This window comes from Tenrec ecaudatus, chromosome 17 (assembly GCF_050624435.1).
Source record: "Tenrec ecaudatus isolate mTenEca1 chromosome 17, mTenEca1.hap1, whole genome shotgun sequence".
Lineage (NCBI taxonomy): Eukaryota > Metazoa > Chordata > Mammalia > Afrosoricida > Tenrecidae > Tenrec > Tenrec ecaudatus.
The window spans coordinates 41344449-41370547 of NC_134546.1; the positions used below are offsets into that span (position 1 = coordinate 41344449).

Here is a 26099-nt window from a genome sequence, read left to right on the forward strand (position 1 = left end):
ATCACACACACACACACACACACACACACACACACACACACACAATCTTCTTTTGCACTAGCCTTGCTGCCCCACCGTTTCCTTCACGGCTGCCTCTCATCTCTGTCTTACCAAGCTGCGCACAATGGAATCTGCGGCCTTGTTGTGATTAAAGAGTGCCTTCCTCACTTTGGAGATGTTGCATCGTGAGTGGGAGGTGGCATGCTGTCAGGCCTGTACAATTCTTTAAACGCCCTTTAGGAACATCTGGAGAGTCACTTCAAATAACTTTTTTCTCCCAAGCATTATGGTGTCGGAATGAAACAAGGAAGGCTTCCTTTGCCTGAGGAGTCTGTCACCCACAGAAATGAAGGCTTACCCCCCTCTTCTCTATTACAATAGCTGCCTCTTACTTTAAAGCATTGTCTGTGCTCCCTATTCAAATGTCAGTGATTGTGAATCAAACAGAGAGAATGGCATCTTTTTAGTCAAGATAAAATTCTCTGGCTTTAGAACATAATCACAGATGACACTGTAATTCTGAGTGCTACCTTGTCATGAACTTCAAGTATTCCTGGGACTCTGAAAGCAGTTCTGGGGTAGCTTAGCAGTGTCACATGCTTTACCACAGTTACTTCTTAGATTGTGTGGCCACCTGATTTTGGGGCTTTTTTTTTTTTTTTTTTCAAAAAGAAAGCCTAATTTAGGTTTGAGATTTTAAAAAAAATCATTTTATTGGGGGCTCTGACAGCCCTTATCACAATCCTTACATACATTCATCGTGTCCGGCACATTTGTACATTTGTTGCCATCATCATTTTCAAAACATTTTCTTTCTACTTGAGTTCTTGGTATCAGCTGCTCATTTTCCCCCTCCCTCCCTCCCTCACGAAGCCTTGATACTATATAAATTATTATTATTTTTCCTGTTGTACACTGGCCAATGTCTCCCTTCACCCACTTTTCTGTTGTCCATCCCCCTTGAAGGGGATCACATGCAAATCATTGTGATCCGTGTTCCCTTTCTCCCTCCACCTTCCCCTTCCCCTCCTCGTATGGCTACTCTCATTATTGGTCCTGAGGGGCTTATCTGTCCTGGATTTCTTGTGTTTCTAGCTCTTATCTGTACCCGTGTACATGCTCTAGTCTAGCCAGATTTGTAAGGTAAAATTGGGGTCATGATAGTGGGTGGGAAGAAGCATTAAAGAACTAGAGGACAGTTGTATGTGCTGTACTGCACCCTGGCTGGCTCGTCTCCTGCCCAGGACAGTTCTGCAAGGGGATGTCCAATTGTCTACATATGGGCTTTGGGTCTCCACTCCGTACTACCCATCATTCAAATTGATATAAATATTTGTTCTGGGTCTTTGATGCCTGATACCTGATCCCATTGATACCTCATGATCACACAGGCTGGTGTGCTTCTTCCATGTGAACTTTGTTGCTTCTCAGCTAGATGGCCACTTGTTTATCTTCAAGCCTTTAAGACCCCAGATGCTACATCTTTTGATAGTCGGGCACCATCAACTTTCTTCACCACATCTACTTATGCACCCATTTTATCTTCAGCAGCCATGTTGGGAAGCCAAGCATCACAGAATGTCAGGTTATTAGAACAAAGTGTTCTTGCATTGAGGGAGTACATGAGTTAGAGGCCCAATATCCATCTGCTACCCTAATACTTAACATATAAATATATGGACATAGATTTATTTCCCTATCATTATATATAAATATATTTACGTATGCACATGCCTGCATTTAGACCTCTATAAGTGCCCTTTGCCTCCTAGTTCTTTCCTCTATTTCCTTTTACTTTTCTCTTGTCCACTATCATGTTCAGCCTTCATTTGGGTTTCAGTGATTCCTCACGGTTACATTGCCCTCGATCAAGCCCCACCAGTCATACTATGCCCTCCTTGCCATTGATTTTAGATCACTTGTTGTTCCCTTGAGGTTTGAGATCTTTAGGGTCTCAGAGAGTGTCCTCTTTGCTAAAGGATCAAATACAGTGTTTTAGAAAATGTACCCTCTGTGATCTATAACTATAAGCCAATTTTATCAAATGACTATACCAAATTCATCCTAAAGAAGAGGAACGCAGCCAGTCAGGGTGCAGTATAGCACCGATGAAACACACAACTTTCCTCTAGCTCTTTGGTGCTTCCTTCCCCCTACTATCATGACCTCAATTCTACCTTACAAAACAGATTAGACCAGAGCATGCACACTGCTACAGATAAGAGCCCACAACACAGGGAATCCAGGATAGATAAACCCCTCAGGGCCAACAAGGAGAGTAGAGATACCAGGAGGATTAGCAGAGGGTGTGGGGAGAAAAGGGAATCAATCACAGGGTCAACCTAGAGCTCCCTCCCAGGGGACGAACAATGGAAAAGTGAGTAAGGGGTAACAGAGGATGATGTAAGATCTGGAAAAAATAATCTATAACTTATCAAGGGTTTGTGAGGGAAGACGGGTGGGGGAGGGAGGGGGAAGAAATGGTGAGCTGACATCCGGGGCTCAAGTAGGAAGAGAATGCTTTGAAAATGATGATGGCGGCATATGTGCAAATGTGCTTGACATATTGAAAGAATGTATGGATTGTGATAAGAGATGTAAGAGCTCCCAATAAAAGTATTGTTTTTTTAAAACACGCATTGCTAATGTAAAAAAGAAGAGGAACAATTACTTTCCTCTCTCTTGTCCTGGTGGTGCTGTGGATTAGGCATTAGGCTGCTAACCTCAAGGCCACTGGTTCAAACTCACCAGCTGCTCCATGGGAGAAAGATGAGGCTGTCTGCTTCCATAAAGCATCTGAAACCCAAAGAGGCAGTTCTGTCCTATCCTGTAGGGTCCCTGTGAGTTAGAATGGACTTGAGGGCAGTTGGCTTGGTGCATCTTCTGAAGTCCTTTGACACCTGGATAACTCCCCCTGGATGCTGTTGACTCTTCTGCAGTGGAGGTGCTGGCAGTAATGGCATTGGTCATCATCCTCTGGGTTTGTGTGCTCCGTGCTCCCACGCGCCCACAGAATCTTCCTCACACGGGACCCCTCTCTCTGGTAGGGAAGCCCCCTACCTTCCTCTCCCTTCACCTCAGCAAAACACATGTCATGTCACCTGATTTCACTGTATGGAATTAGTGAAAAGGGGTGACAGGCATCCCACAAAAGAATGGATTCAATACAGAGTAGGATATTTTTAGAAATACCCATGTTCCACGGTGATACTTGGAGCAAAAGTGAGACACAGGAGTCAGAGAACAAAGAAAAGGAAAGGGTTTTTTTTCCTTTTCTTTCTTTTTAAAAACAGAACCATGCTGGCTAATGAGTGTAGAAGAAATGATAGAATCCAAAATTACTGTCTCATGACTCCAAGGAGCCTGGTAGGGCAGCAGTGAGCACTCTGCTGCTACCAGAAAGGCCAGTGGCTTTAACTCACCATCTGCTCCATAAAAAGAGATGGGTGCCAGTCTCCTTCCAGAGAGATGATAGCCCGAGAAACCCCACAGGAAAGCTCTCCTCTGCTCTACAGAGTTGCTATGAGTTGGAATCTGCTGCAGGACAATGGTTTACGTACTAATTGTTCTAGAAAGCCTAGGCCCATCAGTGGTGAGAAGCGGTTGCGTGGGGGAGAGGTTGTTGGGGAACAGCATAGGCACACACATTCAAAGTATCCGCCACAGTGTGGTGGCTAAGACCAGAGAGGAATCCATGCTCTGACTGTAAGGGGGGCTGGCAGTCACCACCGAGAGTGATGTGACGTGTCTCCTGGCTCGATGTGGTAGCTGAGACACAGCGTTGTCTTTGCAGTGTTCTCACAGAGATGGATGACCTCGACTTATTTGTGATGGTAGTCAGATCAATGCAGACAACCTACCTGGCCTCCTCACAATCAGCGTCATACAGGACGGGAAGTCAGGGAGGCTGTTCTAGACCTGGGTGGACTGGAAGGAACTAAGGCTTAGACCAGCAGAATGCGATGAATAAACTTTGATTGGATTCTGAATAAAAAATAAAAATTCCACATGAGGCATTTTTGGAATCATTCGGAACATTTGTATATGAACTGTAAGTCAAAAGATGTCATTGAATGCGTGTTGCTTTTCTTGGTCGCCATGGAATCATAGTTATATAGAATGGCCCTGTTTGGGGAAATACATGCCAAAGTATTTAGGGGTGAAGTGTCATGTTTTGTATAAACTTCTTTGATGGTATGGCAAATAGGAAGTGTGTTGTTCATATCAGGAGGCTTCAAAAAGTTAATAGAAAAATGGAATTAAAAGATAATGGAACATGTGTTAGACTGGGTTGACTAGAGAAACAAATCCAGAGACACTCATATGTATGTAAGAGAGAGTTTCATATCCAAGAGTAATTGTATATTAAAAACATTCCAGCCCAGTCCAGATCAAGTCCATAAGTCTGATACCAGTTAATAAATTCTTCTTCCGACTCCTGAAACACATGCAATGATGCTCTATGCAGAAAGATCACAGGCCAATGGGTAGAAAGTCTTGCGGATCCAGTGCAAGTGGAAACATCTCAGTACTGGCAGCGGTCTCCACGTGGCTCCTCCAGCTCCAGGGCTCTGGATGCCATTAGCATGGCTCCATGTTGTTTGTCAACAGGAATGTGTAGCAGAGAGAGTGTGAGTCTGGCCTCCAGTGAACCATTTATTTCCATTGCGCCTCCAAATGAGGCCATCAAGCTGTGACCTGATTGACAGGCTAAACTCCACCCCATTCACTCATAACACCCTCCAGTTGACAGGAGATCATGCAACTACCATAGAATGCTTCCATGAGCTTTTTGAAGTCCTCTTAAAGTACTGCTACTACGGATCTAGTTCATACACATACAGTTTATCCCCCAAAAAGCATGTTTAAACATGCCTTTGTGATCAGTGGATGGCTGCAAACATGTTCTCTTAGGAATACACTTGTTTTGGAATCCTATGGCATCTTAAACAAAACAAGGTCCAATCCAAGCAGTGACTTCTAACCTTGCTAACCTGCAGAAGGCTTTGGAAAGTGGATTGTTGCAGATGCAGTTAGGTTAAAGTCCAGCGCCCTATCATTTGAGCTTCCTTGTGATACATTTATATTTGTGCTAGTTTTCAATATTTTTTGCTTTCTTTTTGATTGAGCCTTTTATCTATTTTATTTTGTTATTCTCTTTCATTCGTTTTTTTGTGGTTGTTGTTTGTTTTTAAATGTTTTCTGCATAGGTAAACTTATAGAGACAGTAACTGGATTTATGGTCCCATGAGGGTATGTCAGGGGAGGTGGGGGAAGTGGGGAGATATTACCAATGAGTACACAAGTGAAGAAAATATTTTGAAACTGATGATGGTGATAATTATACAACTCTTTTTGATGTGAACAAACCATTGAATTGTATGATATGTGAATTATATGCCAATAAAGTTGTTGGGGAAAAATTATAGCCTAGAAAACCTTAAAAACAATATAAAACAAAACAACAAGAAAAAATGCAGTGACCTTTGAGGAAATATGCTAGTCGAGTTAAATCAAGGCAGAGAGGTTAGCCCAGACGGTGATGGTGACTGGTTTTAAAGATTCTCAGGGTAATATCGATAGATTTATTTACCAGACAGTCACAGGACTTTATTAGAAAGCTGGGTTTTTTATTTGTTTTGTTTTAATTTAAAACTGTTGGGTGAGAAAAAGGACAGGAAGTTGCGTGGAGAACTTTCCCCATCACAACCATCTGCCTCATCATTCATGGAGGGCAGAAAGGGCATTTGTAGAAGAATTGCATTGGGAAATTTACCCTGTTCACCATATATCCCTGATTTTCCCCCAAAAGATTTCTTTTTGCTCCCCCCAAATTCAAAAAAGATTTACAAGGAATAAAATATTAGTATTGCACGGGTGTCCAAACTGCCACTTTGGTCAACGGCACAGAGTTCTTCGAGAAAGGGCTACAGAGATGGTACCACCGCCTTCAGAAGAGTGTGGCCCTAGATGGAGGGCAAGTTGAGAAACAATAGCTTCACACTTTGATATTTCTGTTGAACAAAGGTTTCTATGATTTTATAGCATTACTTTTTGACTTCTCAAATGCAGCGCAAGTAGAGTGGACGTGGCAAGCTGTCCGTAGTCAGCAAATCTAAGGAGGTGTAGAGGAATGTTCATGGTACTGGTATTCCCATATTTTGGTGGATTAAAAAATTTCAAAATTCAAAGAAATGTAATAGAGGTGATAAGACATAAGATTCTCAGGATTGTATGAAACATAGGTTCCTAAACTTATTTGGACTACTACTCCTTGTTCAGAAAGAAAAAAATTACTCTTTGCCCCCTTGGCAATTAAAAATTTTTACTCTCATCTATAACGAAGGATAAAAGGTACAGATCTGCTTTTACTGCACCCCTGTCCATTTGGATGCCCCACCCCTCAAGGGGTGATATCATCCACATTGGAAAACACCAGTCTAAAACAATCCACTGACTTGATTGGAGTTGCTGAATATTTTCTTTTATTTATTTACATCTATCTATCTATCTATCTATCTATCTATCTATCTATCTATCTATCTATCTATCTATCAATCATCTATCTATCTATCTAAATCATTTTATTAGGGGCTCATACAACTCTTATCACCATCCATGCATACATCCATTGTGTAAAGCACATTTGTACATTCATTACCCTCATCATTCTCAAAACATTTGTTCTCCACTTAAGTCCCTGGCATCAGCTCCTCATTTTTTTCTCCTCCCTCTCCACTCCCCCCTCCCTCATGAACCCTCGATAATTTATAAATTATTATTTTGTCATATCTTGTCCTGTCCAACGTCTCCCTTCACCCACTTTTCTGTTGTATGTTCCCCAGGGTGGAGGTCACATGTAGATCCTTGTAACTGGTTCCCCCTTTCCAAGTCACCCTCCCTCTCCCCTCCCAGTATTGCCACTCACACCACTGGTCCTGAAGGGATCATCTGCCCTGGCTTCCCTGTGTTTCCACTTCCTGTCTGTACCAGTGTACATTCTCTGGTCTAGCCAGACTTGCAAGGTAGAATTGGGATCGTGATCAGGAAGCATTTAGGAACTAGAGGAAAGTTGTATGTTTCCTCATTGCTACATCATACCCTGACTGGCTCATCTCCTCCCCGAGACCCTTCTGTAAGGGGATGTCCAGTGGCCTACAAATGGGCTTTGGGTCTCCACTTTGCACTCCCCCCTCATTCACTATGGTAAGATTTTCTGTTCTGATGATGCGTGATACCTGATCCCTTTAATATTTGCTTTTAATTGTGGAGGTGCAGTGTAGTTGACACTATGTGATTGAGTTTGCACAAAAACAAACAGAACTTGTTACCATCAAGTTGACTCTGAGCGACGGGGTTGCACAAGGACATGCTGATGATTCCAGACTAGGCTCACAGCAAGATGGTATGACTTGAGGCTGCCTAGCCCCTTAGAGGCAGAGCCAGGACTAGAACCCAGAGCTCCTGATTCAATAGCCTGCAGCCTCTTCAGCCTGTTATTAATGCAGCCTGGGGTCTTCTCATCCTTAGTCAAGCGTTCCTTACCTGAAGGTTCTTGGAGAATTAATTGCCAAGACCATACCTGCTCTTTGTGGAGTTCCAATGTCAATCAAGGTTGTCTCCTTTTGAAGATAGGTATGACCAGTCACCACAAATATTTTTAAAAAGGTGGTACAGCCAAATCCCCCTTGCTCAGTGGGGACATTTAATGGTGGCTTCTTGAGGAGATTTAATGAAAAGTCCAAGGGACTCTAAAGTGACATTAGAGCATAATGCATAGTTTTAGCACGAGCCCCACTGAGCTTCTCCAGCATAAAGTGGAATGTTTTGTTTTCATTAAGCGAGCTCACAGTGGGTAAAGATGTAGGTGCGGGGAGGGCAGGAGCGTCCACCACGGGGAGAAAGAAATCTCACAGGCACGCAGTCCTTGCCTTGGAAACCTTCAATTTGCATACCACTTGTACTTACAATCCCCTCACCTCGACATCTGTTATATTAAAGTTTTGAGGCACGTACCATGTTCATAATAACAGATGGGTGCTACTTTGCAACTCTCATCAAGGCTCTATTATTATTACTACATTATTATGTTAAAGATGTTTTAGGGTATTTGTTTTTTTGAATTTTTTATGAATAGGAAAGCACACCATGTACTATACATTAAGACAAACATTTGGTAACCTGTTATTCGATATGAACTGTATCTAATTGCTCCAATATCGCTACAAATTTGACTTCATGAGATTTAGGAAAGGAATTCATTTGTGATCCAGGGAAATCTAGTCCTGGATTACAAATGAAAAGGGCAGACTTGCTTCATTATTTTCTAATTAGGGAGTGGGACTTTGTAGCTGAGTAAATGAGGTTTTCCTCCCTAAGTGCAATGCCTTTCTTCCCAGCAGAGCACTACATGGTTCTTGATCTTTTGCTCAAAGAAGGGCCCATTCAGCAGAGAACAAGGCCAAGCAAAAGACTAATCACTCCCCTTACAGAGAAGGGCCAAGAGGGATGGAAGCATACTGCCCCCACAGGCATCTAGAAAAGATGGATCCACAATCTTCATTAGCTTCCGAGGTGGGGCAATTATACACTCCACTGGCAAGGACCATTCTTCCTAAAATAATAACCAATGTAAGGAAGTGGCCCTGTAATCAGAATGCCCTGCTTCCACGGTGTGTGCAGGCTGAAATCTGATGTGTGAGACGGCATCTGGGGCACTCCTTGACTTTAGTGCCCTTGTCTTTTGATTTTTTAAACGTTTTATTGTGAATTAGGTGGAGGTTTACATATCAGATGATCATTTTTTTTTGCATTCAACAAGTTAAACAACCTCCCAAACCTCCCGCTGGCTTGCCCTGTCCCCCACCCTTTTATCCCCCCTCCCTCTTGTAGGATATTATTGTCCCCCTGTACTCAAGTGAATAACTGTCTGCCTCTAGCCAGTGGTTCTCCACTTTCCTCATGCCGCGACCCTCTCATACAGTTCCTTATGTTGTGGTGAGCCCCCCAACCATACAATTCTTCTCATTGCTACTTCATAACTGTAATTTTGCTACTGTTATGAATCGGGGGACCCCTGTGAAAGGGTCGTTCCACCCCCAAAGGGGTTGCAACCCACAGGTTGAGAACTGATGATCTACTCTAGCCTATTAGAGCCTCTTCCCTTCTGCCCCTCTCATCTCTGGTAATCATCAAAGTCTGTTTCTTTTCATGTGAACATCCTCATCTTGATTTTTAAAACAACAGTGGTCTCATACAATATTCGTCCTTTTGTGACTGACTCACTTCCCTCAGCGTCTGACGATCTTCACTTAGCATAACGTCGAATCCATCTACATCACGAGGTGTTGCACGGTTTCATCATCTTTCCTTAACTCACAGTATTGCATTAAGGACCCCTGGTGGTATAGTGGGTTTCACATTGGGCTTCTAACCTGACATCAGGGTCGGCAGTTCAAATTCACCACTGACATGGAGAAAAAGGAGACTTTCTGCTTCAGTAAGGATTTGCAGTGCCAGAAACCCACACGGCAGTTGTTCTCTGTCCTATAGGGTCACCAAGATTTGAAACCAAATCGACGGCGGTGAGTTGGGTTTTGGTTTGAGTATACCATGGTGGGTATGCACCTAAGTTTATTTCTTCATTCTTCCACTGATGGGCATCTAGTTGTTTCCATCTTCTTGCGACTGTGAATAGTTCTGAACACGAGGGTGCATGTATCTGTTTGTACTACGCTCCTTATTTCTGCATGCTATACACCTAGTCGAGGGATTGCTGACTCACATGATGATTGACTCCCAATTGTTTCTGAAAGTGTCACACTGATTTCCACAGTGCTTATTGTTCTGCCGTAACCCCACAAGTAGTGTATGAGGATTCCAATCTCTCTGCATTTTCTCCAGTGTTTGTCATTTTCTTTAACTTTGATATCAGTGATGGTGTGAGGTGGTATGTCATTCCCTTTTTGATTTGCTTCTCGTGCATGGCTAATGTTCTCAAGCATTTCTTCGCATTCTGGTTCACTGCCTGGGCGTTTTCTTCAGTGAACTGTCTGTTCGTGTCCTCTGCCCATTTGAAAAATTGGATTATTTATCTTTTTTCTTGTCGAAGCGTTGCAGTTTTCCATACATTTTTAGAGATTGATTCCTTGTTCAAAATACCATTGCTAACCCGCCCCCCCCCGAGTTTCTGTGTTCTCTTTTTATTAATCCGATTAAATCTTTTAGTGCACATATGTGTCTTATTTTCTAGGAGGTCCAACTCATCTATTTTGTCCTCTGCTGTCATATAATTTGTTTCTATTTTTTCCATTGATGATCTTTATATTCTAGGGTTGACATTTAGGTCTTTAATCCATCTTGAGTTCAATTTTCTTTATGGATTGAGGTGTGTGTCCTGTTTCACTCTTCTGTGAATGGAAATACAATTTTGTCAGCACCGCTTATTGAAGAGGTTATCATTTTCTGATTTAATGTGTTTCAGCCCTTTGTCAAAAATTAGTTTTCTGTAGGCGATGGATTTGCTTCTGGATTCTGTAGTCTATTCCATCAGTCTACATATCTATTATGGTACCAATACCAAGCTGGTTTGGCTACTGTGGCTATTAGTAGGTTTGGACGTTTGGAAGTGAGAATCTCCTCCTGTATGTTTTCTCTTTGGCAGCACTTTGCTTATCCTGGGTCTCATTTCTTTCCATATAAAGTTGGTGATTAGTTTTTCTCTCCCTTTAAAGAATGATGCTGGAATCTGGATTGGAATGGAATCATATTTATAAATTGTTCTGGTAGTATTGACATTTTTACAATAATACGTCTTCCTATTCATGAACATGGGCCATTCTTTCATTTATGTAGGTCCCTATTGGTTTGTTGTAGTTTTGGGAATGCCCTAGGATTGGGAGCTCATGGAATCCTATGGATTATCTCAAAATTTGTTTTCTTCTTGAGCCTCTTCTTCTGCCCATCCATCCCTGCGTCACCACCCCCATTGATTTACATTTAGTTGGGATAAGCACTACTTGGTTCCTGAACACTTTCAGATTTAGCTTAAAATCAAAGGAAATTCTGGATATTTAAATAGAAGCAACTCTAGCATGAGATTAAAAAAATACTTTTGTTGTAGAGTTGCCTCCGGTCTTTAATATGTTTTCTTGACCTCCTAGACCCCGTGCAATTCCCTGTTCATCACTTATTAACATTTATTCCCATCCTTTAAGCAGGTGTTTACTTCAGGCGACAAAGCCCTGTCCTGTTCCCCTTGTTCCCATAGCCCCGCTGTCCTCTCCTGATTTGGGATAGCACATTTTACTGCATGTGGTAGAGCACGAGAGTTAAGAACACGCTTTCTGGCGTTAGACTGCATAGGCCCAAATCTTGGCCGTGGGCAAATTACTTTACCTCTCGATGCTTTTGTTACCTCATCTGAAAATGGAGCAGAACGTTCCTCATAAAGTACCTGTGAGGTGTAAATAATTTTAAATGTACTTAATGCAATATAGGTAGTTAACATATATGCTATCTAAGTATTGCTCTGTTCATCTGTCAGTTTGCCATACTGTGGTGACTGGTGTGTTTATGTGAAGGTGGAATCTGTGCCACAGGTATTTCAAATGTCAGTCGGGTATATGTAGTGGACAGGTTTCAGTGGCACTTCCAGATTCAGATAGACTGGGAGGAAAGGCCTGGTGATCTATTTCTGGAAACCAGCCAATGATGACGATGTGGGTCACAACAGAATATCCGATACTATGCTGGAAGAGGAGTCCCGTTGGTTGGAGCAGTGCGAATGGCCTATGATTACAACACCATGCACCATGGCAGAAAGCTTTCATAAAGATTGTAGCCAAGAAAGGCCTGTGGATAGCTCTGTCCTATAACAATGGGGTTGCCATTAGCTATAACCAACTTGATGGCAATGAAGATTAAGGGTTATTATTATTATATTTAAGTGTACAAATTGTACTTACTCTCTGAGTTTCAATTCCAGTGTCATCGCCACCATGTAGCCTCCCCGGACTACTCTAGCCCACGAGGATTTCTTTGCAAGTTTTTATCTGTGTACCACTCGGTCTCTTGGTGAGTGTCGATAGGCTGGTCCTGTCCCTTCATTATTTCATGTCTTTGCCTTTTTGGGGGGGGGCTATAAACTTCTTGATGATACAGGGTTTATATATTTCTTCTGTATTATCAATAAAAATACAAGTATGTTAAAATGCAAATTCTAAGGCAGAAAGTTACCCCTGCCCTCCACCCGCTCTGCAGAGTTGGCTCTGTGAATTCTTTGTTTCTGACAGGGAACATGATGAATGTGGAGTTCCACACTCAGTCTCTACTGAGGGCTCAGAAACACTTGATAGATGGTTGGGATAGCTGTGATGGGTGAGGGAACTGGCAGGCGTAGAGAAAGGAGCCTATAAGGGAGTAGTTCCTGGATCTAGTGTCTCTTTCCCAATGTCCAAGAATTATAAGTAAGTAATTTGTTATTTAAAAGTTATCTTTGGCTGCTGTTTGGTATTTGTTTGATTGCAATGGTCTCAGAAGCCACATTGAACACAGTTTGTCACATGACAATTATATGTGCTGAATTATCCATAGACAAGAGAAAGCCACTGCTGGCTAGTTGATTCTGACTCACGGCACCCTTCTAGGGCAGAGATTTGCCCCTGTGGGTTTCTGAGGGTGTAAACCTTTACAGGAGCAGAGACCCCCAGAGAACAACTGGGGTTTTGAACAGCAGACTTTGAGGTTAGCCGCCGAATGTGTAATCTACTACACCAGGGATCCCCCACACGGTCAAGTACTACACAAAAGCAGTGTGTCACCGACACCGGCTTTTAGAATCTCTTGGTACAGAAGTGAGCCCTCGGAGATAGTTCGTCTCTCCTTTCACGTCTACGACTTCATTTTAGAGTTGCCGTGGTCCACCTTCTTTCTTTTATTCCTTAAAAGTGAGCTCATTTATTGCCTCATCAAAACCCACAGGGCTGGAACTAAAGCAGAAAGCGTGAGAGGGAGATGAATGGGGGGAACAGACCTGAATATAATCACTAGGCTTTAATCGCTTTAGCTGGGGAAGGTTCCCAGGTCTTTGCTTCTGAGTGATTGGGCGAAGCAGGGCAGCTCAGGTGGAGACGGCAGAGGGAGGGAAACCAGACAGGTCCATGGTGAGGAGGATGGGTGGATTTTTTAGCACAGTGTCCCTCAAACTTTAATGTGAATCTGAACAACTGACAACTTTGTGAAACACAGTGGCATCTGAGTTAGCAGGTCTGGGTGCAGCCTGTAGAGATGCAGTTCTCACGAGTTTCCAGAAAATGCTGAAGGTATTGTTCCATGGACCATCCTGTGGTCCAAGGCTCAACAAGACCCCAGGCAACAACATGAAAAGGAAAGAGCCTGTGAATTTGATAACCTGATGAGTGATTCTCAGCCAGGAAACTACAGCTTCTAAATATTAACATGTGTAGGAACCGGAGACTGCTGGTATTGGTTCATAAAGGGCTCCCAGGGGAAGGCAAAAATCAGGGAGAGAGAGGAGGGTCCACTAATCAACTACGTTCCCAACTTGGAGAACATTTTCCCATACTTTTCCCCGTAGCAATCCTGACATTTCTCAGTGTCACCCAGGGCAATCGAGCCTCTCTAGGCTGTGTTGTCTCTCTTTCAGGCTTTCCAGACACACACTGGCAGTGTCATCCTTTGGAGAGAAGACATTGAATCACTTCATTCTAGTTTGACGCCCCCAGGCTGGGAATTTGCATCTCTACCCCAAGCTCTCCTATGTATTTTTTAAGGATATGTATGTATACTAAGAATCACCTGGGGATCTTGTTAAATTATAGATTGTAATGCAGTTGACCTGGGGTGGAAATACAAATTCTCAGCCAGGGGTAGGTGAGGGCCAAAATAGTTCTTAGTTCTAGTTGGAAATGCGTTGGTTGAGAATCCATTAGGTTAGTGTTAAACTGGATTTAATTCTTGTTTGCCATGTTGGACTGTGTGGTAGTTACATAATTTCATGTCAACTTGAAGATATATAAGAGGGTAGGGCTGTTGTTTAGCCTGTCAGTCAGGTCACAGACTGTTGGTGACACCTTGTGGGCGTAACCTTCTCATAAGGAAGGCCCTGTTAACCTCCCCAGCTCTACCACCCCCCCACCCCCCTGCCTTCACTTTCCTGCTGGCCGACCCTTGTTGCTGCCAGAGCCCTGAAGATGCGCCCACTGCCATTGGATCCAAGGGCCTTTCCATCACCTGCCTGTGATCTTCCTGCATTCTGCACCCTTGCCTGTGGCTATGTGACTATGAAGAGGGACTTACGGACTCATATTGGACTTAGGGACTTGAGTTGGACTGGGCTGGTTTCCTGTGACATAACTACTTCTTGATATAAAGCTCTTCCTTACGCATGTTTGAGTGTCACTGGATTTGTTTTTCCGGCCTACCACAGACTGCTAACCACAAGGTCAGGAGTCAAAGCCATCAGCTGCTCCAGATGAGGCTTTCTGGTCCCATAAAGCATCACAGTCCCAGAAACCCACAGGGGCGGGTTTACCCTGCCTTATAGGGTCACAATGAGTTGGGATGGGCTCGATGACAGTGAGTTGGTTTTATTTGGGGGGGGGGTTGCCATGTGACTAGGCCATCCATGGCATTTCAGGTCAAGCAGAAGGCCACCAGGGAGAGAAGAGCTTGGGACAGCGAGAGGAAGCGCTCACCTGCAGCTCGAAGGGAGACTAGCAGGCAGCACCCGAGTCTGGGATTTACTCACAGTGTGATGGACTCGTTATTCATCCCTTGAAAAGCGTTCTCTGGAATGGTGGTTATGTGTAAGTTATCACAGATTTCCCTTGAGGAAAGAAATGAAAAATATTTACTTTCCGAATTTTAGCTACAAATAGGAAGCTGTGATGCACAGCAACCAGCCCGGTACTTACAGAATGAAGTTAAGTTCGGAGGAGAAGATCATTGTAACATCTGGAAGCTGCTGGAGGCCTGTATTACAGATGCTTCTGTGATTCGAGGTGCGGCCGTAAAGAAGGCAGAGAGGAGGCAAAAGTAACCGGCATTGAGACATCAAGATAAAGCAAGCACAGAGACACTCTGCAAACACCACGTTCACATTAAATGGAAAACAATTAAACTCAGTTTTGTCAGGGACACTTTCAGAAGATGCAGACCAAAACAATTTAAAACTCCCTAATCCTCCGGGAGGAGGCACCGTGGCGTGGTGGGTGCGATTGAGCTATGAACCGCAAGGCCAATGGCTTGCAAACAGCAGCTGCTCCTTGGGGAAATGGTGAGACTTTCTATTCCCATGGAGTTACAGTTTCAGAAATGCCAGGGACAGTTCTAGCCTGTCCTGTAGGGTCACTCTGAGTCAGAATTGACTCATTGGCAGTGAGTTTGGAATCCGAAGGGAAAAGTTACTCTAATGACTGCTATTCAGATATTTAGGGGCTGGGGCCATATATTTAGATCTTTCTCATTTAGATTTATATTCCAACCAGTCTTCCTATTGCAGTGATTGCGTTTTCCTATTGTGCGACCTTCAATTTCCTGTGGTAATTAGTTTCTTCTACACTCTTGATAGTTCCAGGAAGTATCCTTCTACTTTGGAACAGGCTTTAACACTTCAGGAAGATTATTCTCTGTGTGAGAAATTAATATCTATTGTTATGAAAATCCTGCAGCCACTTTGTGCGTTAGCAAGTTCTTCCTTGTGTCTCGTGAATATCACAAACATTCTCTGGGTGTTCGGAGCTACTCAAGACTTCTCTTTTATTTAGCTCGCACCCAAAAGAGAGAGAGAGCACAGTAAAAGGGTGAATTAAAGGGTTTCTTCAGAAGAGTCTGGACACCTGAATTCTTCCACTTGATTTTTAAATGCGCTTGGCAGGGACTTTGGACAAGGGGTTTAAACCCATGGGCACCCCACTGACAACCAAAGATAGCCAGGTTCTGTTGTGGCTCTTTTGACCTCGTCTTTCTCCACGTCCTCAGATGCTGCTTCACCCTTGCTTCTCTGGCTGCGATGGCAGTGGGGCTGAGACTGCAACACGTACTGTGTGTCTGAGCCATGCCCCTTTTAGGGCTTGCAAAGGCCACTTCATCAAGGTAATGACACCTAAATATGGCTGTGAATGTGGGTGCCGGGACTGTGCTGGTCTTTCTGAAGTGGTTGATGCCAAAGTGTGCTTATGTGTCCTGCAGAATCCCTGGGCACTTGGCAAAATTGGAGGCCTAGGGTGGAGCTGTCTGTTCTGTGGGGGAGAAGACCAAGGAGCTCCCAGGAGCCTTAAGGTTCCGGAGAGATGGCTCTCCCTCATTCCTCCCCACCCTGCTTTTTATTTTTGGATGTTGCGGATTTAAAATCTTGGTAATTTTATGCAATTTATCAGGAGGAAGAGAGAGGGCATTTGAATAAGGATGATTTAACATTTTCAGCGTGAATAAGAAATGATTGGATATGCGAGACAGTCCATCGTGGTAAGTTTAACGATGGCTTCTAATTTCTGAGTTGCTGGCTGTGAATCACTTGGGCTCTCGCGATGCTCTGGTGGACTTGGTAAGATTTAATGGGGACTAGAAAATGACGACTTCATTCCTATGGCACCGTGCCCACCTCAAGGCAATGCTTAGTGAATGGATGTGGCCATATGAGATTAAGCATGTCAGTAATTCTCAACCAGGAGTGGGGTCGAGTCCCCTGTTCCTCCCTATCGTTGTCTGCTCTCATCACCTTGGTCTTGGAGATTCAGACCCTGTATAAAGTGTATGACCCCTCATTCCAGCCTCTAACTTTTAAATCACCACAAAGTGGTGATGCGGCCTCGGGCACTTGGGGCAGAAAAAATATGGGGAATGCTGCCAGGTGGGAAATCACCAAGCATGGCGATAAGCACGGAATGACGTTGGGTGTTGGTAGCTGTTTGCCATGCATGAAGGCCCCATGCGGCAGAGCAGACCTGCTCTTAGGGGTTTTTGGTGTCATCTCTATGGAAGCACATCACCAGGTCTCCTTCTGCCAGAGCCATGGGGTAAGCTTGAACAGACGACCTTGTACTCAGCAGTTGACCACTTAAGCATTATATTGCCAGGGTTCCTTAGCACATAACCCCTGTTGCCCATGCTGATTCTGACTCATAGCAACCCTGTAGGGCAGCGTAGAACACTCCCATGGTAGGTCCAAGGCTGTGAATCTTTAGGAAAGCAGATTGCCACCTGGTGGCCTCCAGTGGCCGACATTCTGGTTGGCAGCTGAGCAAATAACCGCTGCACCACCAGGGTTCCTTTAGTACCTAATATCCAAATACCCAAACTCAGTGCCCCTGAGTCAATTCTATAGAGGGTTTCCTAGACTGTAAATCTCCACCGGAGCTGACAGCCTCATATTTCTCCTCTGGAGGGGTTGGTATGTTTGAACTTCCAACCTTGTGGTTAAGCAGCCCAGCACCTAATCCCTAGGGCCACTGGGATTTTAACCCCCTACTGCTATTGTGGGGGTTCTCCTATTGCAAGTATTTACCTAAAACATGATATTTTTTCTAATCATCTGGAGCCCCACGGTGCATGTAGATGATTAGTGTTGCTTGGTATTTAAGTGGATACTTGCCACACGTGAGTGCGCCAAAATAGTCGCGTGAAACCAAACCTTCCTCTAAATGGGTCTGCGCAGTTCACCAAGGGTCACCTGGGTTTGGTTAAAACTATTCTCCTTCACCCTTTGTTCTAATTTTCATCAAGCGCCCTCTTCCCCTCTGCAGCTGCTTAAAAAGGAATCTTGCTTACAGGTATTTTAACCGAGGGAGATTTGTGAATGCTCCAGCTTCGATGAGCACCAGGCTCTTGGTGTTCTGGACCAATCTGTGGGGGAAAAGCAGCAATTTAATAGTGTACATTGTTTGGGATGCACAAGGCCATATTGCCAGGGAATGCTGGCTAAAAATCGCAACAATAGAATCAAGCGATTTCTGTATATTTGAGAGATGCCCCTGAGCCGAGGGGAATGCCTGGGAAGGGATGATGAGAACCCGCTGCTGAGTTCCAGGAAACTCTGCTCTCAATCTCCTTCCAGGTGGTGGGAAAAGCACATGTGGGAGACAGCACCAACTCCTAACTCCAAGCCTTCCAGGGCTCCTAGCCAAGTAAGCAGGTCATACCTTATGGAGGAGCCTGCATGCGAGGAGTCACAGGAGGTTTTGCTCCCAGGACAGACGAGCAAATTAGCTCTGGTCAGCAAGGAGCCCCGGTGGGCAGTTCAAGCCCATCAGCTGCTCTACTTACAGCCTTGCAAACCCCACATAGAGTGACTATGAGTCAGATCTGAGGATGGGGGTGGGGTAGGTTTGGGTTCCACACTCTTGGTCTTAGACTGGTACCCACATGGCTCCATGATTCAGAGGGGAATCCAGTCTGTGGGAAAACACCATGCAGTACCCAAGGGCTTGTACTTTTGATTTTTTTAAAATCTCATGCCCATTTTATGAAGTCCCTAGCTGATGCAGACAGTGAATGTGCTTGGCTGGTAACTAAAAGGTTGTAGGTTTGGGGTCACCCAGAGGCACCTCGGGTGGCATGCCGGGCAATCTACTCCTGAAAGAGCAGCACTTGACAACTCGGAGCAGCACGGCTGGATCGTGACAGCCAGCTGATCTCTATGGAATGCACTCAGTGACCCCTGGGAGTATGGCCCCCTGAGTTCATTTGCTGCGTGTTGATGCAGTGTCACTTCCCTGCCCTGAGCTAGTGTTCCCGTCTATAACCGTGTTATAATACTCAATACCCTTCCCACCCTGCAGGATGATATGTAGTAAATGCTTAAAGGGATAATGCATGAGAGGGGTGTAGCCACGGTTAAAAAAAACCCCTCAAGAACCAAGATCCAGTTAGGGTCCGTGAGAGGACTATTGTTTGTGATTGTCATGAGCCCACACGTGATTCTGTCTCACCCCAAGTCCAGATTCCCCTGTTGGCACTCACCTATCATTACTTCGAATTACTTTGTAATTGGTGAATTTCATCTTCCTTGATGTACATCAGGCAGGACTTGCCTGAGGTTTGGATACCACTCACACCCATATAGATCACTAATTCTTTTTAGATAGTGATCGAACCATGAACAGGAAGGCCTCGTGATACAGCCGAAAGTGCTCTGGCTTTGACGAAAGAGCACGTGGGTTTGAATCCCAGCCTGCCAACGTCAAAGGTGTCACTGGGATTTCACTCCTCCTCCTGCACAAGAGCAGTCACCACCCTACTTTGCAGGGTAGCTGTAAGATTCAAATGATACAGCTTAGAGCAGTGGTCCTCACCCTTCCTAATGCCGTGACCCTGGAATACGGTTCCTCATGTGGTGGTGACCCCATATGTGGGCCTGGAGATGGACAGAGGAGTGGCGTCTTGGTTTCGAGGACCATTGGAAGTGTGGTCTTAGGTGACCCCTGTGAAAGGGTCGTTGGAAGGTGTCGTGATCCCCAGGGTGAGAACTGCTGGCTTAGAGGAATGCCCAGGTGCAGGTGCTTAACAAACGTTCCTAATACTCTCCCCCTCACTCTCAAAGCTCCCAGGCAGCAGAAGGCCGAGTTCAGGAGAAAAGGGAGCAGGTTCTCCGCCTCAAAAACGGAATTGAGACAGTCTCTTCCCATCCTTTTTGTGAGCTGGGGGTTGGGGAGGGGAGAAGACGATTCAGAATGGATTCCAGAAGAGAAGTATTTCCAAAACATCACAACAACCAAACAAAAACAAATGCAACACCAACAGGCCCAACACAGGGCGGGTAAGCGAGAAGCATTTACTGAATGAAGGCAGATGCCAATACAGCTCCCAACAGCGGGTTCATGGTCTCTAAGCTCCTTTCCGTGTTTTGCCCCCACCGCTCCACGTGCTCTAAGCTCTCCCCTCCCTAGGGCAGGAGTGACTTGGCCGGCCTCCGCAATGCCCATTTTAATTTCCAACTTTATGTTGTGATGTTTCAGAGTTTATACAGCACCCAGGGAGTTGCCGTTGTCACCATGGCAACCTCCAGGCCACTGCAGTGAGAGAAATTAGCGCCTGCCCAGGCCTAGTGATGGTGGCAGTCGGTCCGCTTGCAGGCCGAGCAGGGGATGCTCGCGTACAAACACCAAGCGGGCTCCGGCCAGCGAGGGCAGTCGCGTCGGGCAATAAGCGATGTGTTAGCGGTGCTTACATTTCAGACAGATTGAGAAGGCTGTCAAAGGCATTAGCTTCTATCCTTGCCAGGGAGTCACTCTGAGAGATTTCACTAGGGTAGAAAAGAAAAAAAAAAAGCAACATGACTGAAATGGTTGTGTCCGTCCGGTAATGAGCTCTGTGTGCGACCCCCTCCCCCACCATGGGGCTCCAGGTGGAGGAGATGGGGGCTCAGGGTCATCCTCATACCATAAGGAACGTCTCCTTTAAGAGGAGTCTGGGGGGTGGGGGGAGGGGGGGACTCACGGCCAGGCACAGCAGAAGTGTACATTTCATTAAGCCCTGTTTGCGTGATAGGGTTGTTTCTTATTTATACGCGCTCACCGGCACCGATGGTTAGGCATGGACAGGCCTCTGAGAAGACCTCCTGTGCTTCAGCCCTGGGAGTCACAGTCTTGGGGAGACAGGGAAGTAGTGTGGGCATGGAGTCCAGGACTAGCATCAGGCTTCCTGGAAGCCCAATTCCATCACTCTGGGGAGGTTTGGATTTGATGGATCAGAAATGTCAACTCCTGGCTCCCCCCCAAATCCTTTTCTGAGACCCTGCCTGTGGTAACGGTCCACGAGTTGTCATTTTCTCCCTCTGTGAGCATATTGAGGACACATGTGGCCTGGCACATAGAGAATGGATGAATGGACAAACAGGTGCATGAATGGATTTCAACAACAACAACAACACAAAGGTCAAGCAGCCAGCGCTGCCGTACACCACAACCCAAGCGTGCATGCGATATTACTGTTCACAGAGGATCTCAGCATAAGCTCCCATTTGCTACCTGCTGAGGAAGAAAAAAATCTCTACTGCCAAATTGTCTTTTGCACATTTCCAAGGTCAATGCTCCCTGAATGCTTCTGACTTGATGAGAGCTTTACCCCACAGAAGGGCAGAGTCCCAGGCAGTTAATGTCTTTTTTGAACAACAGAGTAATGGATTGTTCCTGGGCTGATTCACTCGGTTCCTACCTAATGGTTTGCTTATTTAACTGTGGTTGCTTTTCTCACTGGGCGGTCTTAATGCATTAAAAGTCATCAAAATTCAACTTTTAAACTTGAGAGCAGAGGCGCTAAGGGGGAGGCTCAAGCAAATGGACTTTTCTGTAGCTTACAATGCCATTCCTAGAATCTGCAATAATTCTTGAACAATTATGTTTATTATCTTCATAGCTTGCGAATGCCTTACAGAGCACTCAGAAATTCTCGGAGGAGCCAGGATTTATCTTGGAGCTTCAGATGCGCCAAGGAATTAAATGGCTTTGGGTTCAGATTAACTTTCAAGAGGAGGCTGGGATACTGGGAGTCCTTCCAATGTCCTCTCTCTCTGTCTCTGTCTCTGTTTCTGGCTTGGTGGCTCACTAGTTAAAGAGCTCAGCTGCTAGTCAGTGGGTTGGTGGTTAGAAGCCACCAGCAGCTCCACCGTCTACTGTAAAGCTTGTTGGGCTTACGTGCCCTTGTGTCAGGCCATTTCATTCTATTTGATAGGCTAGCTATGCGTTGGAATTGGCTTGAAGGCGGTGCGTCTCACCTTCTAAGGAACAAAGGATTAAAAGTGTATCTGCACAAATGTGAAATCACACGACATGATCAGGTTGCTTTACACTCTTGCAAATGCCTTGCATCAGTGCAGATTTTAAAACCATGTTTTGGACCTACATTTATTATGTTTTAGGTACCAAGATTATCTTCTGATGCTCAATAAACTTCCAACTCATCTTCTTCTATGTGGATGTTATCTCCATGCGACCCGGGGGATGAGCTGCTCTAGCAGAAGCAGTTTTCATGACTGGAATCTATCTTCCTTTCCACTTGAGGAGTTTATCATCACTTATCAAAAGGCAGTCAGTTCTTTGAAGCAAGGTTAATTACCTGGATTTTAACGACTGTTGAACATCATACTCTTCCTGCAAAGGGTCCTGTACATTATTTGTATTGATATAGATAAAAAATATCAGGGTTTCCTAAAGACAATTTCTCTCCTAGAAAAATTATCTCCTTTGAGTTGCATTTTCTCTAAGGGGAAAAAAAATTCCCATTCCCATTACAAATGTCTTTTGATCTGCAGTATCTTACTTACATTTTTATGATCTCATTAAGTCCTCTGAAAGCTTGTGATGGGATTACTTTGACAGGGAGATAGGTGAGTGATCTAGAAAAGAAAAAAAGAAATGCCAACAGTTTAAGATCAGGAGCCTTTTAAGTTTATGAACAAAGTAAGTGTGGACGTGTGTGCAGATGTGTTCACGTATGTCACTCCTGAGTTACCAACCACTGGATCCACTGGATTCACGTTAATAAAGACATGTGCTGTGACTCATTCCTGGGGTCAGTATCAAGCAGTGTACAATCTAATGGTGAAGATGATTACTTTTGGGATTTGGGAGTCAGACACCACTTGATTCAAATTTCAGCTCTCCTCCTGCTTGTGAGACTCTGAGTATGTTATTAGACATGACATGAAGCCTTCTGTGCTTTACCTCCGTCTCTCGCCTGGCAGTTTGTCCTGTTGTGATGGTTTATATGTTGCTATGATGCTGGAAGTTATGTCATCAGTATTTCAAATATCAGCAGGTCACATGGTAGACAACTTTCAGCAGAGTGTTCAGAGCAGGAAGAAAGACTAGAAAGCAAGGGCTGGTAATCTATTCCTGAAAACCAATTTATATATGAAAATTCTATAAAACACAACACAGTATTGGCCAATATAGTGCTAGATGATGAGTCCTGTAGCCTGGAAGACACTTAAAATATCCAGTGGCTGCATCAATGGACCCAAGCAGGAAGATAGCCCAGAGCCAGGTACTATGTAATTGTATTGTACCTGGGGTCACCATTAGTCACCACCAATTTAATAGCAACTAACATGAACCAAAATAATTTCTTGATCTATAAAATTAGCCTAAAATTAATTATTCCTATATAATAAACTATGGATAGCTTTAAGAAGAATGGAAGTCAAAACCTAAGCTCGGCTACCATTTCCTCATTCGGATTTGCATTTTATTATGAATCCTTGGATCACACAGGCTGGTGTACTGCTTCCATGTGGACTTTAGTTGACACCGCATTTAGATGGTGCTTCTTTGAAGACAAGGTTTTAAACCCTCGGATGCTTTTCTGGTTGATAGTTGGGCATCATTGACTTTCTTCATCACACTTTGCTGTAGCACCGTATCTTCAGTGACCTCTTCACGAGGGCAAGTGCCAAGCAGGGCCATGTCATAAGGACAACTTGTTCTTTGGGGCTAGAATTAAGTCCAAACCCCACATCCATTTACTTATCTATGTACACTATTGGCTTATTTTGGAGGACTTATTACCACTTTATGACAGAGAGCATTATCAGTCATCTATTGAGCGTGTCTTTCTTTTATCCAATGATATAGAATTTAACAGACTGTGGAGAAAAGGAAGTTTTACAAGTATAGACTGGCTCCCAACTGCAATCCACGAGCTGTTGATTGCACAGATTATACTCTTAAATGCTTAAGCTCTGTTTACGTTGACCATGGAGGTTAGTGCTAAGGGAACATTCCGGTAACATGTAATCGCCAGGGCAGAATCATGCCTGTCAGTAGAGCAAGGAGGGCATTAAAATAGTTCTGGGCCACCTTCAGTTGAGCACACACAAAATAAGGGATCCGAACCAAGGTCCAGTAACTGCCAGTTCCATAGCCTTGGGGTGGCAGCCATTTGTTTCCTCTCACACCTGAGAGTTTTAGTCTTAAGTCCCAAGGCTTCAGGTAAGTTTGAGGTACAGCTCATTTCATTTAGTGGAGCTTCCACATTGAGTCCTTCTGTTGTGGCCTATGAAAGATGTTTTCCTTGAATGGATAGAGTCTAAAGTGACCGTAGTTTATCGCACACTGCCTGAGTCACCAAGGGCTGCATAGGAACCAGGTCAACATTGGCCAATTAAGAACGTAATACAGGGATTGTTCTCCCCTTGGGCTTTATGTAAGTAAGGATAAACTTATTTTTTTTTACTAATGGGGAGTTGCTCCTCCCATTTACCCTCCAGCAGAAGTGTAAATGCCTCTGGAGGAAGACTTATTAATAGTGATATGTAGATGACACATCTTTGCTAGCTTAAAGTGAGGAGGACTTGAAGCACTTGCTGATGAAGATCAAGGATTGCAACCTACAGTATGGATTATGATTCAATATAAAGAAACCCCAAATCTTCACAACTGAACCAAAAGGTAACCTCATGATAAATGCAGGAAAGATTGAAGTTGTCAAAGATTTTGTCTTGCTTGGATTCACAGGCGATGCTGATGGAAACAGCAGCCGAGAGATAACACGATGGATTGCATTAGGGAATCTGTTCCACAAGACCTCGTTAGAGTGTTGAAAAGCAGGGAGGACCACTTTGAGGACTCAGGGTATTTTTCAGTTGGCTCATATGCATGTGGAAGGCGGATGTTGAAGAAGCAAGAGCACACAAGAATCCATGCATTCGAGTTATGGTGCTGGCGAAGAACATTGAAAGTGCCACGGGCTGCCAAAAGAACACACAAATCTGTCTTGGAAGAAGTACAACCAGTATGCTCCTTAGAGGCAAGAATGATGAGACTTCATATGACATACTTTGGACATGCCTTTGAAAAGGGCATCATGTTTGTCAAAGTCGAGGGCAGTGAAAAAGCGGAAGCCCCTCAATGAGATGGATTGACCCAGTGGCTGCAACAATGGACTCAAACATAGGACCAACTGTGAGGATGGCACAGGACCAGGCAGTGCTTCGTTCGGTTGTGCATAGAATTTCTAAGGGTTGGAACAAAGTGGATGGCATCCTCCAACACCAACAACAATCAAGAAAACCCACGTAAAGCAAAGGTCTGGCACTAAGTAAACAGCTAATAAATAGTTCCAGATTGGTCCTATAGCTTGGTTGGGAGGATGGAAAAGAAGCTATCTTGGAGAGAAGGAAATGATGGAAACACAACAGCACACCCGTCAGGCAGGTGAAGACAAGACTCAGTCAGGGCATGCTCCAATTGTTGCTCTTCTCATTTCCCCCTAAGGACCTATTTCAGCATGGTTGTAACTTGTAACCACATCACGTCGCTCCTGTGCTTAATGCATATGGTCAGCTCACTTCTGGTGCTCCTTCCCATCTGTAGGCGCGATCTACGTGCACTCTTAAAACTGAGCTGAAAGTTAGATAGTGCCTATAGGTTGAGAAAAGAGCAACTACGCAGCATTGGCCAAACCAGTGTAACATGATCGATGAGTTCTAAAGATCTCGGGGTTCAGAAGATTCAAGACAAAAGAGTCTGCAAGGCAAGGATGAAGGGTCCACCAACATTTGTTGACCATCCGCAATGGCCCAACTTTTGACCCAAAGATGAGGCGAGGAGAGGTTGGAGATGCAGTTATGCTTTTCAAGGGTTTATGCGGGAGGGGTTGACTTCCCTATTCGGAAACAACACTTTCTCCACGATGAGCAGATTGGAACCTGTGAGAGGTAGATGCCTTATGGCCTTGGAAAGAACTTGCTATTGGTTTAAAGTGCTGTGCAAGTTATGCACAGTCATCTATAACCTTGTTTTACCCACTTAATAATGTGAGGGGATGTGATGTTTAATTGTACGTGCCACGTGGCTAGCCAATAGTGCCCAGTTGTTTAGTCAAGCACTGGTCCAGATGCTGCTATGGAAGTATTTTGTAGATGTGATTAACGTTTAAATCAGTTAACTATAAAAGAAGTAGATTACCTTTGAAAATGAGGTTACACCTCATCTAATAAGTTGAAGGCCAAGTGTGTGTGTATGTATGTGTATATATGTGTATATGTATATATATGTATATATATCATATTAAATGAAGGGGGAGGTGCAGAGTGGAGACCCAAGGCCCAAGTGTTGACCAATGGAGATCCCCTCATAGAG

The 26099-nt window shown here is 44.4% G+C and overlaps 1 protein-coding gene across 1 annotated transcript in view; it reads right to left on the minus strand.

Annotated features, from left to right (window-relative positions):
* LHCGR (luteinizing hormone/choriogonadotropin receptor) overlaps nucleotides 1-26099 on the minus strand; it is an 81538-nt gene that overhangs the window by 30704 nt on the left and 24735 nt on the right. Inside the window, exons 2-6 of the mRNA XM_075535549.1 lie at nucleotides 22283-22354; nucleotides 20189-20263; nucleotides 17791-17865; nucleotides 14937-15011; nucleotides 14771-14848 (exon numbers count right to left, since the gene is read on the minus strand). Coding sequence (XP_075391664.1) covers nucleotides 14771-14848; nucleotides 14937-15011; nucleotides 17791-17865; nucleotides 20189-20263; nucleotides 22283-22354 — 375 coding nt within the window. The remainder of the gene's footprint in view (nucleotides 1-14770; nucleotides 14849-14936; nucleotides 15012-17790; nucleotides 17866-20188; nucleotides 20264-22282; nucleotides 22355-26099) is intronic.